General features: G+C 42.7%; 2 protein-coding genes across 2 annotated transcripts in view; both read right to left on the bottom strand.

Annotated features, from left to right (window-relative positions):
* LOC308280251 (NLR family CARD domain-containing protein 3-like) overlaps positions 1 to 8,527 on the bottom strand; it is a gene marked incomplete at both ends in the record, with an annotated part of 54,730 nt that extends 46,203 nt beyond the window's left edge. Inside the window, 5 exons of the mRNA XM_080720512.1 lie at positions 4,416 to 4,422; positions 5,097 to 5,123; positions 5,627 to 5,818; positions 6,370 to 6,444; positions 8,453 to 8,527. Of these exons, the coding sequence (XP_080576638.1) occupies positions 4,416 to 4,422; positions 5,097 to 5,123; positions 5,627 to 5,818; positions 6,370 to 6,444; positions 8,453 to 8,527 (376 nt within the window). The remainder of the gene's footprint in view (positions 1 to 4,415; positions 4,423 to 5,096; positions 5,124 to 5,626; positions 5,819 to 6,369; positions 6,445 to 8,452) is intronic.
* Positions 8,528 to 17,371: 8,844 nt separating this feature from the next.
* The window catches only part of LOC308280249 (NACHT, LRR and PYD domains-containing protein 3-like), a gene marked incomplete at its 5' end in the record, with an annotated part of 43,698 nt that continues 41,850 nt past the window's right edge, over positions 17,372 to 19,219 (bottom strand). Inside the window, one exon of the mRNA XM_080720510.1 lies at positions 17,372 to 17,984. Coding sequence (XP_080576636.1) covers positions 17,446 to 17,984 — 539 coding nt within the window. The 3' untranslated portion in view covers positions 17,372 to 17,445. The remainder of the gene's footprint in view (positions 17,985 to 19,219) is intronic.

Here is a 19,219-nt window from a genome sequence, read left to right as displayed (position 1 = left end):
TTTTTATTTGGTCTCGTGATATGCTGTATGATCTGGGATAGGTTCAGGTCCAAACAAATCTGCTTCAACCGTGCAGACCTGCTTGTTAACCAGTCAAAATTCATATCAGATAGAACCAGAACCTCTGTGGATACATATTTGGACAGTAGCGTCCCAAATTCCTCCAAGGCCAAAACTGGTGCTGTGGGGGGGCGATAAGCGCCAATAACTGTGCAGTGTATGTCACTACCCAGACAAATATCCAAAACAATGTATTCAAAACGATTTGGGACAGACGACATTTCCAGTATATGTGCAGCTAAATGTTCTCTGACAAAAATTACAATCCCACCAGCTCTTGATATCCTGTCAATTCTAAACAAATTGTAGCCGTTTATGGCAATCTCTGAGTCCAATGTGAGATCAGTCAGCCATGTCTCTGAAAGGACAAACACATCTGGGGAGCCCCCCTTAATCAGAACATTTATAAAATCAAGTTTTGGAGCCAAACTATTTATATTTAAATGCATGAATTTTAGGCCATCACAAGCTTGCAGCTCATTTACAGTTTTCAGATCAAAATTTACATTTTTGATGACTGCAGCTGGGATGGTTTTAGGAACAATATTAATATATGTAAGGTTTCTCACTGTGACCCCTCGGGGTCTTGAGACATGACGTGGCAACCTCCTAAAGCATGGGGTATGCCTACTGGTAATATCATATAATATATTTGACTGCAGGGGGACCATAGTTAAATGTGAATTGCATACATGACGCTTTGAACAATTTGGGTAAGCTCTAGTAGTTATCCAGACAGATAAATGTTGTACAACAGAGGATGAAACATAAGCAGTTTGACCATCGGGCCACCAGAGGGCAGCTGTATTGCAGGTACGGGGAACTGAGGCGGAACGAAACTCAGCATGACCGGAAGTAGCATTGTTTTGGACGGACGAATGTGTAACGTGGGACGTAAACAGTCAGGCATGAGAGTCTAGTGTGCGCTGTAAATTGAATGATAGTGATTTATTCCCTATTATGCTCGGGTGTAGGCCGTCTTTACTGTAAAAGGCCGGGCGAGCCCAAAACAGATGGAAATTATGGACGTAGATTATGTTGCAAGACGCGCAGACAGATTGAAGCCAGTGGTGCAGATCCAGCAGCTTTCCAAATCGGCTTTCACCGCGGCGCAGCAATGGAATAGGACCCGAGATGAAAACTTGTTTACGGCACCCAAGGAGGAGATCAAGTATGTCTTTGAAATTCCTTCTAGTGTCAACAGATTGTCGGTCATTGACACCTATATGAAGGACGATTTTCTTAATGGAGGATGTGGAGTTAGGCGGTCTGAGCCGTGCATCACTAACGTACAGTATGTAATGTTGTGTTAGAAAGAGCAGAGAGGGTAGATCTGTACCTGTAATCTCCACACTGCACACATCCAGCAAGGTAGAATGTACCTGGGTCTTCATTTACACTACCAGCCTATAGGGGAGGGAGAGAGAGAGAGAGAGAGAGAGAGAGACAGAGAGAGACAGAGAGACAGAGAGAGAGAGAGAGACAGAGAGAGAGAGAGAGAGAGAGAGAGAGAGAGAGAGAGAGAGAGAGAGAGAGAGAGAGAGACAGAGAGAGAGAGAGAGAGAGAGAGAGAGAGAGAGAGAGAGAGAGACAGAGAGAGAGAGAGAGAGAGAGAGAGAGAGAGAGAGAGAGAGAGACAGAGAGAGAGAGAGAGAGAGAGAGAGACAGAGAGAGAGAGAGAGAGAGACAGAGAGAGAGAGAGAGACAGAGAGAGAGAGAGAGAGACAGAGAGAGAGAGAGAGAGAGAGAGAGAGAGAGAGAGACTACCAAGAGTTGAACATGCAAAGAAGCCCTCTCAGTCAAATGGTCATGAAACTAGCTGACCTCTCACCTTCTGACATCACAAACCCCAGCCAGCCTATCACTCAAAAGATTAGACCTAACCAAATTATAACTAAAGAAAAAGATAAATACATACAATATTGGAATGAACTTACACAATCACAACACAAACTAGAAACATATTTGGCCCTAAACAGACAGTACACTGTGGCAGATTACCTAAGCACAGTAACTGATAAAAACCTGAGAAAGACATTGACAATGTACAGACTGAGTGATCATGGTTTGGCAATAGAGAAGGGCAGACACAGACAGACCTGGCTGCCCAGAGAGGAGAGGCTGTGCTGTCATTGTGATGAGGGAGCTGTAGAGACAGAATTACACTTCCTAACACAGTGTAAAAAATACACAAACATTAGGGAGGAATTCTTCCCAAAAATTGAAATAGTTTGCCCAGAATTCAGAAGTATGACAGAAAGGGATAAATTGCCACTCCTTTTAGGAGAACAGAAAGAATGTGCAGTTTTAGCTGCAAAATATGTCAATTCCTGTCACAAGAAAAGGGACAACCAGTAGGACACATATACTGTATATCATGTTTACTTTACAGCACCATCTCCTTTATGTACTGTCATTTCATTGATGTTTATTGTTATATTGTTATATTGTTATATTGTTATATTGTTTGTTGTTTGTCATAATTGTATTTGTGCTTTGGCAACATTTGTACAATTTCATGCCAATAAAGCCATTTGAATTGAATTGAATTGAATTGAGAGACAGAGAGAGAGAGAGAGACAGAGAGAGAGAGAGAGAGAGAGAGAGAGAGAGAGAGAGAGATTCAGACTCAGTATCAGATACTATCAGAACTTATTTTATGCAAGTAGAGACTCCACAAAGTAAACTTTGCACCCGGCGGCCAGTTGTGCGTCGGCACCAACATGGCTTGCAGTTGCAGCGGCCCTGGTGATGATATGTGAAATGAATCAAGATCAACTGCATGGTCTCTTTGTTAACTAAAATGTACAGATCATTTACAAAACAAGCTGCAAGAGATGAGCATGGACTGTGGACTTTGGGCTCCCTTAATATGGTAATACTTAATAATAGACTCACTCCACTACATCCAGTAATCATCCATAGTTTAGGTCCATATTTCTGTGTTGCGTTGACATCCATTGCTATTAGTTTGTCTGGTTGTGTTGTGACAAATATTGCCAGTGCCAACTGCATAATGATGCTGTACCTACTGTGGTGTTAGAGAGCCACCTTGGGGTCAATTTGAGCAACACAATTTCTTCTTTGTATGGTCCTTCACATCTTAGTTTTTCTGTTGATTTGTTTCATAGGAAACCACACCTGCTGTATAGTAATTTACTATGTTTTGTGAATGTTTGTGAATTAAGCGGTAGTGGTTGTGTTCCAATAAAAGGACTGTGAGGACGCAGTCTCACCAAAGTAGAATTGTATCTATGAGGGCAGATTCTAAAACTAGACATACTAAATTACATTGTATTCAAAAGACTAATAACTAAATCAACCCAGGTCCAGACTAACATTTAGGACCAGTCAGAAATCATGTTTTTGCATGACATCCAGTCCTGACACCTGATAAAGTATTGGTTCCAAATGCACAAAGCACTAAGAATGAAGGTACATTCTGCTGTCAAGCTCACACTTTCTAACCAGTCCCTGGGAGGAACAATAACTGGTATTGAACAGTAAAAATGCTCTCCCAGTGACATCACTGGCTCTGCAAAATGTTTGCAACTATGAACTCTCCAGAACACAGACTGACTGACTTGCAGCAGACACACAGACATGGTTGGTTGTTTGCTTGTTTCACATGTCTGGGACGTTTCAAGGCAATCATCACTACAACAGCTGCAAACGTCAAATTGCTATTACATCGGAAAAACTATGATAACAAACTGAAAATGTATTTAAAGGAGTAGTTCACGACCAAAAATACTTTTTTTTCCTATCGATTACTCAGTCCATGAGTATACTATATCCACTTCCATGGATCTATTTTATAATTTGTTTTTGTTGCATTCCTAAGCCAATAATGTGGTGATAATAATAAAGACCCTAATGTATCCGGTAGGAGATGCAAAGGAGACAAAGGTGTCTCATACCACAACCAGTGAGGCTAATCAAATTTGGGGCTTTAAGTTGGAAAAAGGTTTAAATAACACAGTATTCTATGACCCTGTCAGAACATGTGTTGATCCTAAACCGAGACACGGTCCAGGAGACTCTCTCTGTTCTACCTTCACTACCTCAGGGTGTTTTCTGCATGTCACCTCATTACATTAGTTCTTTATGTTAGACAGCACCATGTAGAGACATGCAACATGGGTCTCTCTGATGGTCAATGCATCATCCAGTCAGCCACCGGTGCAGCTCTGTCTATAGACCATCTTCATGTTAAAAGGACCCCAATGTAAACAAGCCATAGTGCTTTCTTGGGGTTAAATCCTATTAGTAGACCTTGTATCTGAACTGTACCGTCTTGTGCTTTTCCTAAGCGCACTGCTAATAAAGAGTTCAATCAATCAATGTGTACGTACAGTAAGTCTGACCACAAGGAGAACAAACGCCATTAAAAGGGAAGGCTAAATGTTTATTATATTTATTATGACTGATTGCTTCTGAATTATAATTTGATTTGTAGTTTGTATGGTGACTTCATCATAGACACACTGAGAGCATGTAAATTGACTATTTTCACTGTGCAACAAGCTTCCATAGAAGACATGCTGGCTTCTATAATGAAAATCGACTGGGAACTTTAATGCCACGTGACCCACTTTGGGGGTCCTGACCTGTGAGTTGACCTGCTGTAAGGTATCAGTATAGATCTAAAAAGCTAGATACCTCATTCACCTGACGAGTACTAAGAGTTGAGGAATTACATTTTGTATAACAAGGTTGTATTGTGAAAATAGCAGATCTACATGCTCACAGCTCACATAATCACAGCTTGGCGAGGCGTTGTGTGCATGTAGATCAGCTATTTTCACAAATAATATTTGACAATTTTGACAATGTTTAATTTGTCATTTTAGAGCTATTGAAAAGTCCTTAAATTGTCACTTTAGAAATGTGCAGCTACCCTCTATACACTTAAGCTTTATGTTGGTTTGTTTACTGTTGAGTGAGAACACAATGTTGCACATTAAGTTATTCATCTGGGGACCCCCTCAAATAATTTGGGGACACACAGGTTGAGAACCACTGCTCTACAGTACCTGTATGCTATGGGTCAGGGTGGTGTACTGGAAGGGATGAAAGTGAAACGCTGAGAGTGCTCCTGGCAAAAGCATTTCATTGTATCTGTATGGATATGTGTGACAATACAACTGAACCTGAACCTGAACCGGGCAGTAGCTGTATGCTGTGGTCGAGCAGGGTGGTGTACTGGGCTCTACAGTACCTGTATGCTGTGGGGCAGGGTGGTGTACTGGGCTCTACCGTACCTGTATGATGTGGGGCAGGGTGGTGTACTGGGCTCTACAGTACCTGTATGCTGTGGGGCAGGGTGGTGTACTGGGCTCTACAGTACCTGTATGCTGTGGAGCAGGGTGGTGTACTGGGCTCTACAGTACCTGTATGATGTGGGGCAGGGTGGTGTACTGGGCTCTACAGTACCTGTATGATGTGGGTACAGGGTGGTGTACTGGGCTCTACAGTACCTGTATGCTGTGGAGCAGGGTGGTGTACTGGGCTCTACAGTACCTGTATGATGTGGGGCAGGGTGGTGTACTGGGCTCTACAGTACCTGTATGATGTGGGGCAGGGTGGTGTACTGGGCTCTGCACTGCTGCGTCAGACCAGCAGCCTCCTCCTGGGCTCGGGGCTGCTCTGCCCAGGAGAACGGCAGCTGGGAGGTGAACAGGACCCTTGTCTTCAGGCTCCAGTCAGCAGGGTACTCCTCACAGACAGGGGGCGCTATGGGGGCTGGTTCGCTGGCCTGGGGACAAAATGAAGGTAAACAACAGCGTACATTCATAGGGTACATTAGTTACTGGACAGACACTTATTAGACATGTTGATAATGTTGTAGCAGGGTTCATCGTCATGCTTAACCTGACTCTGGTGGAGTTGTGGTGGACATTTTTGTAAAAAAATCTATTTGAGCCCTGAATGACCATAACAGGTCTGGCAACTCAGAAAATGTTCAAATGGAACCAAATTTTGAACCATTTGGTTCCAATTGTACAATCTCAGAGTTAACAGGGTCCTTCCAAATAAAACATTTGAGAATCACTAGTACTAGTCGGACTCCTAATGTGCTATAATCAGTACATATTCTGAAGAAAACCTGGAGACTGACATTCGGTAATTGGGTCTTATGATCAAAATAACAACATTATAATGTTGTGTAAAACAGACCAAGGACACATGTGTCCGTGTACGGACATGTTGATGACCTGTGTCACACAGGTCATCAACAGGCTGTGTGTTGTGGACATAAATAATGTGAATAATGTGACATTAAAGTTTGTATGCAGAGAAACCCACCTGCAGCAGTGGAGCCTTCATCTCTTCTTCATCTTCATCAAACAGGGAGTCATCCTCACAGAAGGACTGAGGCTTCTAAAGCAGGAGGGAGAAATGTTAAAGTTGTTGATGCTTCATTAAAAGGAAACGTCCACGTCCATTGAATACTTTAGTTTATTAGCAGTTCGCATAGGAAAAGCACACCGTACAGTTCAGATACAAGGTCTACTAATAACAAGCACTATGGCTTGTTTACATTTTTGTACTCAATTTGTAGACCTTCTACACAACACTGACATTGAACCTCTCTCTGTCTGTCTGTCTGTCTGTCTGTCTGTCTGTCTGTCTGTCTGTCTGTCTGTCCAAAAAATAAATAAATATATATATATATATATATATATGTCATAGTATATTAGAGAAACAGCACATTCGAGACGCGGAGCACTCGTGGTGCGGCACGGGGCGGAGCAAGCGGTCGCCACAACAACGTACTCCAGGCGGTGCGCCGCTCTATTGTCCACGACACTGCGAGCGGCTACCGAAGCCCCCCTGTATCCACGAAGCCCAAACGAGTTACGAGGCCCCCCTGGGTCCACGAAGCCCCAAGCGGCGCGAAGGCCAGCGGACCTTGGTCCTGCTCTTCGCCCCCGAGCGCCGCAGGCGCGAGTGGCCGCGAAGAGCGGGCCAGGGCCGCGCGGCCGGCGGAGCGCCGCGCGAGTTACGAAGCCGTGGTGAATGCAATCGTTATATTTATGCCCAGGCCGTAAGGCCTGGGCAAGCGCACGTTAAACGCCCTGTCCAAGTGACTACAATGGAGCTAATGGCTAGGCTAGGCTAGGCTAGGCTAGGCTAGGCTAGTAAATAAAGAGTAAACACTTCCGGTCTGCGGCGAGTTCAAAGCGTGACGTAACTCTCTTATATATGTCACCGGATATAAGAGAACCAGCACATTCGAGACGCGGAGCACTCGTGATGCGGCACGGGGCGGAGCAAGCGGTCGCCACAACAACGTATTCCAGGCGGTGCGCCGCTCTATTGTCCACGACACTGCGAGCGGCTACCGAAGCCCCCCTGTATCCACGAAGCCCAAACGAGTTACGAGGCCCCCCTGGGTCCACGAAGCCCCAAGCGGCGCGAAGGCCAGCGGACCTTGGTCCTGCTCTTCGCCCCCGAGCGCCGCAGGCGCGAGTGGCCGCGAAGAGCGGGCCAGGGCCGCGCGGCCGGCGGAGCGCCGCGCGAGTTACGAAGCCGTGGTGAATGCAATCGTTATATTTATGCCCAGGCCGTAAGGCCTGGGCAAGCGCACGTTAAACGCCCTGTCCAAGTGACTACAATGGAGCTAATGGCTAGGCTAGGCTAGGCTAGGCTAGGCTAGGCTAGGCTAGGCTAGGCTAGGCTAGGCTAGTAAATAAAGAGTAAACACTTCCGGTCTGCGGCGAGTTCAAAGCGTGACGTAACTCTCTTATCCAGTGGCTGACGTCGCCATCTGGTGGTGATTAGTGTGTGGTGAACGTCAAAACGAGTGCTCCTTGACAACTTTTACTGGTTTCTTGAACATACTGTAACATATACACTCTGGTGAATGGCAGAGCAGTGGCTGACGTCGCCATCTGGTGGTGATTAGTGTGTGGTGAACGTCAAAACGAGTGCTCCTTGACAACTTTTACTGGTTTCTTGAACATACTGTAACATATATATATATATATATAGGCTACGCTACATTATAGTCTACTATGATAATTCACAATGGAGGGAGGAAATGTGCCCAGTGTTCTCAGAGGCCCACTATACCATAACCATTCACACCAACGTCTTCTTCTGTTTGGGATTTATTCGCTCACTTATGTTTGTACACTTTATTACTAATACTTACAGAACGTGGACATAACTTGTTAGACAGTCTGGCTGTCAACAACATTTCACTACTACACATTAATAGTGATAATTAAAACCTTTGAATCTTACAACAACCTTCTGATGTAGACTACTTGTGTTCACTGTACGTCGTTACTGTCGTGTAGTCGCCTAATCTAAATACCTGTGATGATGTGTAACCCAGTGGTTCTCATGGGGTCCAGGTTGTCCACGGGGAGAAGGGCAGCACGCAGCCCGGGGACGAGGCTCTCTGTGCGGGGCTGCTGAAGGCTTCTCTCCGGCCTCTTTTCCTCCTCATCCGCATGATGTCCTGTGGTCGCTTGAAGCTGGGAGAGAATCCGTCCTGTTGGGACTGTGGACAGCTGGTGACACGATGAGCTGATTGAGCTAATGAGCTCCAAACAGCAACGACAACACGGTGGCTTTTCTTAATAGTTGATGTGACGCTGATGTGTTTACTTCTGCACTTTACGTTGGAGAAATGAATGAATTTAGGCCACTAGATGGCAGTATGCAGTAAGCTAAAGGTACACAGTTGTATGTGTGCCATAGAGTCATAGACTGCTCTGTTACTGAACCTCAACACCATAGTAGGCCTTACTGCAGAGACTAATGCAGAAAAGCATAACAAACAATTCCCTTTCACTTTAATGTTTTCACATTTGACTAATGGCTTTATAACTATAAGGACATCTCTGTTTTACATGTTTTTATTCACCTTATGGATTAAATCATTACTTTTGTACATTCTCCTTTTTTTCCTGACAAGGCGGTGTTATTTCCTTCCTGGTATATTGCTCACTTCTTCATGTATTATGTTTAGGCTACTTTCCCATAATACACTTTGTTTTAGATTCTATAGGCCTACAAACATTGTATGAGCTTCTTCTACAGGACAACCTGCAGTGTTCATTTATCCATTTATAAATCTGAGAGTACGCAAATGTATCATTCATCTCGGGTTGTGAGCACCACAAACACTAAAACAGGGGTCCTCAACTGGAGGTCAGAACCCCTATAGGGTCCTCAGTTAGTACAGGGGGGGCTACCAAATCTTGTTTTAATATACATTTGTCCCCCTTTTTTAACATTAAACACCTGAACCCTAGCATCGCTATTCTGAGGAGAACTTTAGCAAAAAATAGAAGATCTAAAAGCTCAAAATGCTTCATTGCGAGCTTGTAGATCTGCTAATTTGGGCAAAGAGGTTTGGTGTAAAAATAGCAGAAGTAGGCTACAGAGTGAAAGGTCAAGTTAAAGTGAAAGATTTAAGTTCTGTAATAAGGCCTACAGGTTTTGACATGAATCCAGCACCATTATGGTTCTGTCAAACAAATATAGCCATCTATGAAATCTATGAAAAGTGGGCCTCCCTTCTCTCTCTCTCCAGCTGAATCATTATAGTTAGGGACCAAATGGACTCTTCTGAGAGTCCTTGAATTTAAAGAGTTTGAGGAGCCCTCATAGAGATGAATCAATAGATCATATCTGCTGCTTTAACCTCCTCTGCAACTCAGTATCCACAAGTTTCCAACGTCCCATCATGCATTGCGCAGAAGGTGTGCAGCATTTCCGGCGTCGCAGGCTCACAGCGGTTGCATCTGCGACACGACGTGAACTTGTTTGTCTGCATGTTATCCGGATGTGTCGCACACATAATTCTTCCATTTTGGGGGATGGGCGGCCAACAAAGTAAATTGTCACTGTCGGACAGAAACCTTGTATCTCCAAGTTTCAAATTTATACATTTTTTCGCAAAGCAAAGCCCTGCTTCGTCATACAAGGCCGCCGCACAAAAGTAGTGAAAACAGCAGATCTAAAAGCACACAACGCCTCGCGGTGCGTGCTTGTAGATCGGCTGTTTTCACTAGTTTAAATCATTTTTTAAATGATAAATACAAAACAAACGGTTTTGGACATACAAGGTTTCCAACCGACAACGACAAAATATAACTTATGTAATTGGCCCACTGGCTTGTCACTTTGTCACAAATCTTTGAGTAGCAGCAGCGCTATAAAGAGAGATCTCTCTCTATAGCGCAATGAGGGCCTCTCCAACTCTTTTTCCCGGGCTGAATCAGGGGCCCAGCATGTCCCTGACCACCAGCAAGCAGGAAATCAGCCATGCGATAATATAAATATTTTTTATTCAGAGTTTTTACTGTTAGAAAAGAATAACCAAAAAGTAAGTAAACAAAAGCTACCTTTCTGTGTGGAGTTTGCATGTTCTCCCTGTGTCTCCGAGGGTATAGGTACCCTCACAAAAAAAACATGCAGTAATCCTTGTCTCTACTGCCTCCCCCTGGCCAGCCTGATGGAGGGGAAAGGAACTGGTTGGAATAACCTGTTCCTTCCACGCACTACATCCAGCAGGCTCTCCCCGGTCAGGTGAAGAGAATCGGCTCGGAAAAATCATATGATGTAAATTTAATAAAAATAAAAAGGTTAACAAAAGCTACCCAAACTAACTTATCCAGCAACAGGTTGAAAACCTCTGGTAATAGAACTAACCTAAATGAATACAGGCCTAACCAAAAGACAACAATTAACCTACGGTAACTCCTTACCATCAAAACAGGTGACAAGGGGAAGCAAATAAAATATCACTCACCCCTACTACCACAAGCTGAGTCATTCAGTCATTCAAAAATCACACCCAGTGTGAAGTGAGCAGTGCCTTTTATGAGTTTCATTAATAGTCCCAGCGAAGCTTAGCCAATGTCAAGCTCTGCGGGACAGACATATGGACGGACATACACACACAAAGCCAGATGTAGGAGCGGTTAGCGCAGCTCAAAAACAAAGCATATGCCTTGTTTGCTGGCAGTCTGTCTGAAAGCAGAGAGAGAATCCTGCAGGAGCTCCTCCACCATCACCTCCTGGTCACCTCCTCAATCACTCCCTCAGCTCACACACCTGCCACAAATCACACTCAACCAGGAGCACCTTTACACAGGGACACAGAGGAGGTGACTCATACTTTGGCTATTCAAAAACAGTAGAGTCAAGTAGTAGAAATCAGTAGAATCGGCCTCAGGTCTTAAAGTGTTAAAGGCTTCAATGGGCACCTTTTTCTTTGTCACAATGGTGCCTCTGGTCTGATGTCCTGTGTGTCACCTCCTCTGTGTCCCTGTGTAAAGGTGCTCCTATATGAGCCAAAGGCAAAGGCATAACATTATGACTGACAGTCCAAATAACACAGGGTCGCCAACATTTTTGACATGAAGTGGCATGTTTTCATTTTCTTGATAGTCAGTGTGCCATATCAACATTTCGTTTAATTATGACACCACATCAAAATGTCATATTTCCAATAGATGTTGACAGGCTATTATAACAATCTTTATTTTTGTTCTTCTTTAGAAATATATTATTTTACATTAGGATACATCCTAATGATCATTAGACTAAAGCAACAACCAACTTATCTCCCAGAGACTCTCCCCAGTCAAAGTTATGAATGAATATAGAATTATATGCAGGATGTAAATTGCATATAGATTGGAAGGATAAACCCATTGAGATGCAACATCTAATTTTCGAGGGGGTCCTTATGGCACACATAAACATTACATTACATTACATTACATTACATACAATACAATACAATACAATACAATACAATACAATACACAAATACATCCATACAGACAGACAAGACAAGGTCTCTCCCAAAAGTTAGCCGCTCCCACCCCACCGATTCAACCCCAAAAATAGGAAAATTCCCATATATTCCACATCAACAAAAGAAAACAAAAACAGAAAACAAGGCATACTTAGAAGCATGAGCATGGTGTTTGGAGGAGAGTGAGGAGAGATTCTTTAAACAAGTTAAGGGAGGTGATTGATCTAATAGAGCTTGGTAGGGTATTCCAATGGGATGGGGCTTTGAATTTGAATGCACGTGGACCACATTCCAGTGTGGTGTTGGGTACCTTAAAGAGAGGATGATCGGTATGCCTTAGGACGGTTGTATGGTGATGTGTATGGGTCTAAACATTGTTTCAGTAGTTAAACAGTTGAGGGACTCATACATTGAGCAATGATGGGTTCTGTAGGGGCATCTCAGGACAAATCTAAATAAATATTATAGGTTACATTAAGAGGGTAAAGGTTTGTTTCTCTCTGCCAGTGTGCCTCTGATCACCCACCCCTGTGCCAATGTTAGCACACACACACACACACACACACACACACACACACACACACACACACACACACACACACACACACACACACACACACACACACACACACAAACACAGTGACTGACAGTGAAGAAAGGTTACTTGGAAAGACACTTCTCTGACAAAACCGCAAAGCGTGACTGACTGTCACAAGACTTCTGCCGAGAAATAAAAGAATAAAGGAAGTGAAAGTAGGCTCTGCCAGGAACCACCCAGGAAGCTGGTTCATGTGCTGTCAGTAAGTGATATTTTAAGTCATGCATTTTGTCTCCATGAGCAGCAACTGCACAGCTATGGGGCAGACAGGGAACAATATACTTTCTGTCAAACCACAAATAATGTCACAACACAAAGGGGTATGTTTAACCGACAGGCCAATTCAGAGATCCAGCTCTGACTTTAACTAACAGTGTACATACTAAACTACCACAAAAAGTTAGAAAACTTTACTTTACAACAAGGTACAGCGTGTAAGCATTGGGCATTCGTGGAATGAGCAGCACAGCTACACTAAAAATGTGCCGAAATGTCCTTTGATTCTCCAACAAGGGGGCCAGTTGATTCAGTGTGTAAGGGCCAGGGTTCATTCAGTGTGTATCTCTGTGTCACTACTAATGACAACAAGACTAAATACTCATACTGATTGTTTTAGTCTCCGCCAGGCCGAAGGCATAGCCGAGACTACGTTTTCACTGATTTCGCCCCTGTCCGTCCAAGACCGTGCGTCAGTGTGTGGGGGACTGCACATAAGTCCGACATCTCATTACTCCGACGGTGGTTAGGGGGGGGTTAGGGTTAGGCATAGTTTTACTGAGGTTAGGGTTAAGGTTACGTTTAAGCATAGTTTTACTGAGGTTAGAGTTAAGGTTACGTTTAGGCATAGTTTTACTGAGGTTAGGGTTAGGGTTAAGGTTAGGTACCGTTGGAACAATGGGACGTCGGAAAAATTACAGGGCACCGTTTGTGTGTATTAATCTCTATAACCAGACATCTGCATTTGAACACAGGATCTGTAGGCAAGGGACCAATTGTTATTTGTTGTGAGTGACATAAATGACTATTTGAGATTTGAGAGGGTAGAGCTTCCATACTGAGACACAATCATTTTTAACCACCTAATGTGGGTCAAACCTGATGACCAACAATTTTCATGCCAGTCTGAACATAAATGTGTCTTGTGTGAAAATAGTCCTGGAAAAGAAAATCTCTCTATTGCCCTTGAGATTCAAGGAAAAATATGTCCAAAAACCAATACCAATAAATAAGTGAAGAACATCAGATAATCTTTATTTTGTTATTAAAAGTACAAAAGTTTAAAAAAGTAACAGACCATAACAATGTCACATAATAAATGTACTATTAACACAATGCATCACTGGTTAGTTATTACAGTATGCGAAAATATGAAACAAATACAAAACAGAACATGGGTCAGTCTTCACACTCTGAAGCCCATATGAACCATATTTACAAAGTCTAAATATTAACACAAATGCTCACAATTTTGGCAAATTATCAGTGAAGTGGAGTGAGAATATTTAAGAGTCATATGTTGTAAGTTAACTCTACGTTTTAACAGCGGGCAACAGCTGGCAAAATCTCCTAGGCGTTCCTGGCGTCATTACCATGCGTCCTCCATTGGATAAACAATGCAACACATGCATTTGATTGGCTATCGCTGGACGATGTCGCCCAAAGATAAAATATTTTCATGTTTTGGACGACGTTCCATCGCCCATTGTTCGACCATCGCCTGATATCGCCAGTAGTTGCCGGGTCCCATTGACAAATAACGCACTTCCGGAGAATACAGTCGGCTGTCGCCCGCTGTTAAAATGCACCACAACTTAGTCTCGCGTAGCCAGACAACTATTCCACAATCTCTGAATGCTATATGGGAGAATTTGACCAAATCGCGGAGGCAACAGTCTGGCCACGCGAGACTAACCACAACTAGTCTCACTAGAGAGCAGTGAAAACCTGACATGGAATCAACATGATGACTTGGAGTTGTGTCAGTGGAGAGGAGACTCAATACAACTGAAGTGAGATTATATATATAAAAAAAACATCACATCCTGGTGTCTTTGTGAGTCAAATGAACAGCTGTTAAAAACAATAATCACTTCCTGCCTTTATTTACATTTCACTATACAATGTCCATGTTGTAAATGAGACAAGACTATGGTAAACCAGTAAGACTCCCTAATCGGGAGATAAGCGACCGTTGGTCGCTTATCTCCTGTCACACTGCTGACATCAGTATGACATCACACCGTACACAAATGACCCTTATATAAGACCGGCATTATCTACCGACAGATTAGTAACAAGATGTCAAAATCATTGAAGGTTTACCCTACTAACCAACTGTTTACCATAGCAACCATGTTTTTTGCCTTAGCAACCAACTGTTTACCCTAGCAACCAACTTTTTACCACAGCAACCATGTTTTTTTTACCCTAGCAACCAACTGTTTACCCTAGCAACCAATTGTTTACCATAGCAACCATGTTTTCTTACCCTAGCAACCAACTGTTTACCCTAGCAACCAACTGTTTACCATAGCAACCATGTTTTTTACAGGGCCTGGGATTGATGACATCAGAAATCTCCATATATGGGCATGAAAGGGATTTTGTTTCTGGAAATATGTCTGTGGGGTGCCACATTTGGAATAAAACACTTACATCACACATCTGGATATCCATACAGCCCATCTAGTTTGCCTGTGTCCATTTATGCCCATATATCTGATGACATTGGGACAATGATCTCCATATATGCAGGGCATAAAACTTATGTTAATTAGTAAAGCCTGGGGATCTCCATATATGGGCATGAGGGGTACCCTAAAAGGGCATCATCTGGGAATAGCAAATATAGTTATCCTAGAAAGTGAAAATCTTACATCAAAGGCCATAACTACCTACCTACCACCATACTGCATTCCTCATTAAACTACCTACCAGTAAGATGCCTAAGGGAGAAAAGCAAAGGGCGAGGTTGCACCATTTCTTGGTCTTCTGGCCAGTGATGTATATCGGACCATTTAACCATATATGGAGACATCTGGTACCCAAAGATATTCACAGATATGGGCTTAATATTGATGACATAAGGGATCTCCATATATGGGCGTAAAAGGGATTTGGTTCCCCTGGCATCACAGGGATCTCCATATATGGGCATAAAATGGATTTGGTTACCCTGGCAACACGGGGATCTCCATATCTCCATATATGGGCATAAAAGGGATTTGGTTCCCCTGGCATCACAGGGATCTCCATATATGGGCATAAAAGGGATTTGGTTCCCCTGACATTACAGTGATGTCAGTGGCTGGTTCTACAGAGGGGATCTCCATTTATGGGCATAAAAGGGAATGTATGTATGATGATGTCAGATATCATAGACGTCATAGGACTTTCACATAACGAATAACTGAGTAAGCATGTAAACCCGTAAAATCTATATTTGGGCATGGCTGATTTATGACCTCATCATGATGACACGAGCAAACACAGCTGAATTGTATAAATGATCAGTGCAGAAACCAACAGAAGTATTTGACCAAGACTCTTCGATTTAAACATCAACAAAGGTGTGACGTTTGTTGATGGTCACGTGTGACGTGTGACGGACGGACGGACGGACGGACGGACGGACGGACGGACGGCCGGTGGAGGTTTTCATAGTAAACTGCTCCCTGACGGTCGCAATTACATTGAATTAAATGTATTCACCCTGGTTTGTGTGTGTGTGTGTGTGTGTGTGTGTGTGTGTGTGTGTGTGTAAAGTAGTTAAATATGTCTCTGTGTTTTATAAAAATGTTACCGATGAGAAGGATTCACAAGAGCTTGGACTAAATAATAACATAAAATAATAACTACGTTGGATCCATTGGTTATTTTTTCTGTTTTCTGAAAAGTAACAGTTTTGGACATGAGCTTGTGATTGTCTATTTTTAGCATGCATCCAAATGTAAAATCAGGCATTACGACGCCGCCACAGCCCGCCAAACTACATGTTAGTCGACTAAATCAACTGTAGATTTAGTTGACTAAATTTGTATGATATTTAGTCGACTAAAACTAGACTAACACTAAAACATTTCACATGATTAAAATCTGCCTAAAACTAAATTGAATTTTATTCAAATGACTATGACTGAAACTGAATAAAAATGTGCTGTCAAAATCAACACTGGTATGTGTGAGCTTGTGTGTGTGTGTGTGTGTGTGTGTGTGTGTGTGTGTGTGTGTGTGTGTGTGTGTGTGTGTGTGTGTGTGTGTGTGTGTGTGTGTGTGTGTGTGTGTGTGTGTGTGTGTGTGTGCGTGCGTGCGTGTGTGTGTTTGTGTGTGCCGTTGCTGTCGGGCAGAAACCTCTTATCTCAATATTTCAACTTTATATGTTTTTTTTCCGTAAATTAACATCCAGCTTCATCATACAAGAGTGTTGCAGTAGTAGTGAAAATAGCAGATCTACAAGCTCATATAAAAAAGGATGGTTTTGGACATACCATGTTTCCACACCATGCACAGCAACGATATGTGTGTGTAGAGTGTGTGTGTGTGTGTGTGTGTGTGTGTGTGTGTGTGTGTGTGTGTGTGTGTGTGTGTGTGTGTGTGTGTGTGTGTGTTCAGAGTGAACTATAATTTCAGTTATGTGAGTATGTGTGTATATTGTAAGTGTGTAATGTATGTGTACGTGTTTACTGTACGTGTGTATTTATGTGAGTGTGTGTTTACTGTGTATTGTGTGTATTGTATGTGTTTTTGTGTTTACGTGTGTGTGTGTGTGTGTGTTTACGTGTGTGTGTGTGTGTGTGTGTGTGTGTGTGTGTGTGTGTGTGTGTGTGTGTGTGTGTGTGTGTGTGTGTGTGTGTGTGTGTGTTTGCAGATATGTTTTGGGGCGTGCACATGTTCATGTGTGTGTGTATGTGTGCACATGTGTTTGTTTTATGATGTGTGTACATAGTGTAGCATCACATCAGTGTGTGTTCCTACAGGACACAGGATGTTACTGAACCTCCTACATCTGACACAGAGACACTGAGGAACCAGACCTCCAGCACGCAAACCCAGCATAGAGTGGTTCAGTGAACTTTGACTGGAAGGTGTACAGGTGTGCCAGGTTGTCAGATGACACTCTGTAGAAGGACAGAGTGCCAGCGGGCCAGTCGACATACACTGCTACTCTGTAGGAGCCAGAGGGAACGACACGGGGGAGAGTCGTCTTCATATTGTACCAGACAACATACCTGTCGTTAACATCATCACAGTCCAGACACCAGGACATATCATTGTATCCTAACCCACAGTCATCACCCTCTCCTCTCCTGTTGATTCCTTTGTATGTCACTGCTATATAAACCTTTCCACTCCACTCTACCTCCCAGTAACAGCGTCCAGTCAGACTCTCTCTACACAGAACCTGGTGCCAGGAGTCAAATCTGTCTGGATGGTCAGGAAACGGCTGCTCCTCCTCCACACATGTCACCTTCCTGTTGTCCTCACCCAGAGAGAGTTTTCTGTGTGCTGTGTTTGGATCCAGTGTGAGTTCACACTCATCTAATGAGGAAAACATGACACAATACAGCATCAGTTTACAATCAAATATAACGTCATCATAATATAGAAATATAATGAATGTAATAATACACAATAATGTGTGTGTGTGTGTGTGTGTGTGTGTGTGTGTGTGTGTGTGTGTGTGTGTGTGTGTGTGTGTGTGTGTACTATACTTGTCAGGACCAAATGTATAGTAGAATATGATTAATAGACATTGAACAACCATTTGTTATTGTTTTATGATTAAACACAAACTTTTAGAGAAACATTTATAATTATAAATGTATAATTTATTTTATAAAGATTCAGGTTGGTGTTATACACCGATTAATATTTATCTTAAATCTGGTCATGTGCACCTAAAGAAACATCTCCGTATTTCAAAATAACTTCATCATAATATAGAAATATAATGTATAATTATGAAATATTAGTATCTGATGTAGTCTATATTGTTACTGTGTTACATGTTGTTGTCAGGCAGAAACCTTGAATCTCCATATTTAATCTTTTTTGCTTTCCTTTTTATTAACACCCTACCTCATTAAACAAGTGATGCACAAAAGTAGTGGAAATAGCCGATCTACAAACTCACAAGTCATCACATCGCGATGTGTTGTGAGCTTGTAGATCAACTACGACACCACTGTCACCTACCCACGACCCCATTTTGGGTCGGGACCCATAGTTTGAGAACCGCTGGTCTACAGTATGTTTTGCACCCTCTACTGTATGTGTTTTCCTCTGTTTATTGTTTTTAGTATTTGTTTACTGAGTGCACAGCAGTAGTTCTCAAACCTTTTCATGTCAAAGACCCTCGAGAAGCAAAGGATTTGAGTTAAAAATCTTCCCTTTAATTCTTAAAAAATTTGCACATAATGTCAAGATTCTTCCAAAAATAGCCGAACTACAAGCTCATAGCACGGCACAAAGTGACGCGCTTTGAGCTTGTAGATCTGCTATTTTGGGCCAAACGTATAAAATATGGTTAAAGTGGTTAAAATCATTGTGATGCCATGTTAACTAATTTAGCTGGGGATCCCCGGGTCTCACTTTTAGAACGAATCGTGTACAGAACTTTGGTTCAACATTGTTGTTTTAAAGACGGGGTGCATCTTTTCCCCCCTAAAACATATATGAGTAACTGGTTCGATTCATCACTGACCAGATGACCTAGACATGGACAGTGGTTCTCAACCAGTGGTCCGGAGACCACCCGTGGTCCTTGAGGGAGT

The sequence above is a fragment of the Nannobrachium achirus genome (assembly GCF_963921795.1).
Source record: "Nannobrachium achirus genome assembly, chromosome: 24".
In the NCBI taxonomy this organism is placed as follows: Eukaryota; Metazoa; Chordata; class Actinopteri; order Myctophiformes; family Myctophidae; genus Nannobrachium; species Nannobrachium achirus.
The sequence above is the reverse complement of the archived record's forward strand: the minus strand, read 5'-3'. Positions and strand labels throughout refer to the sequence as shown.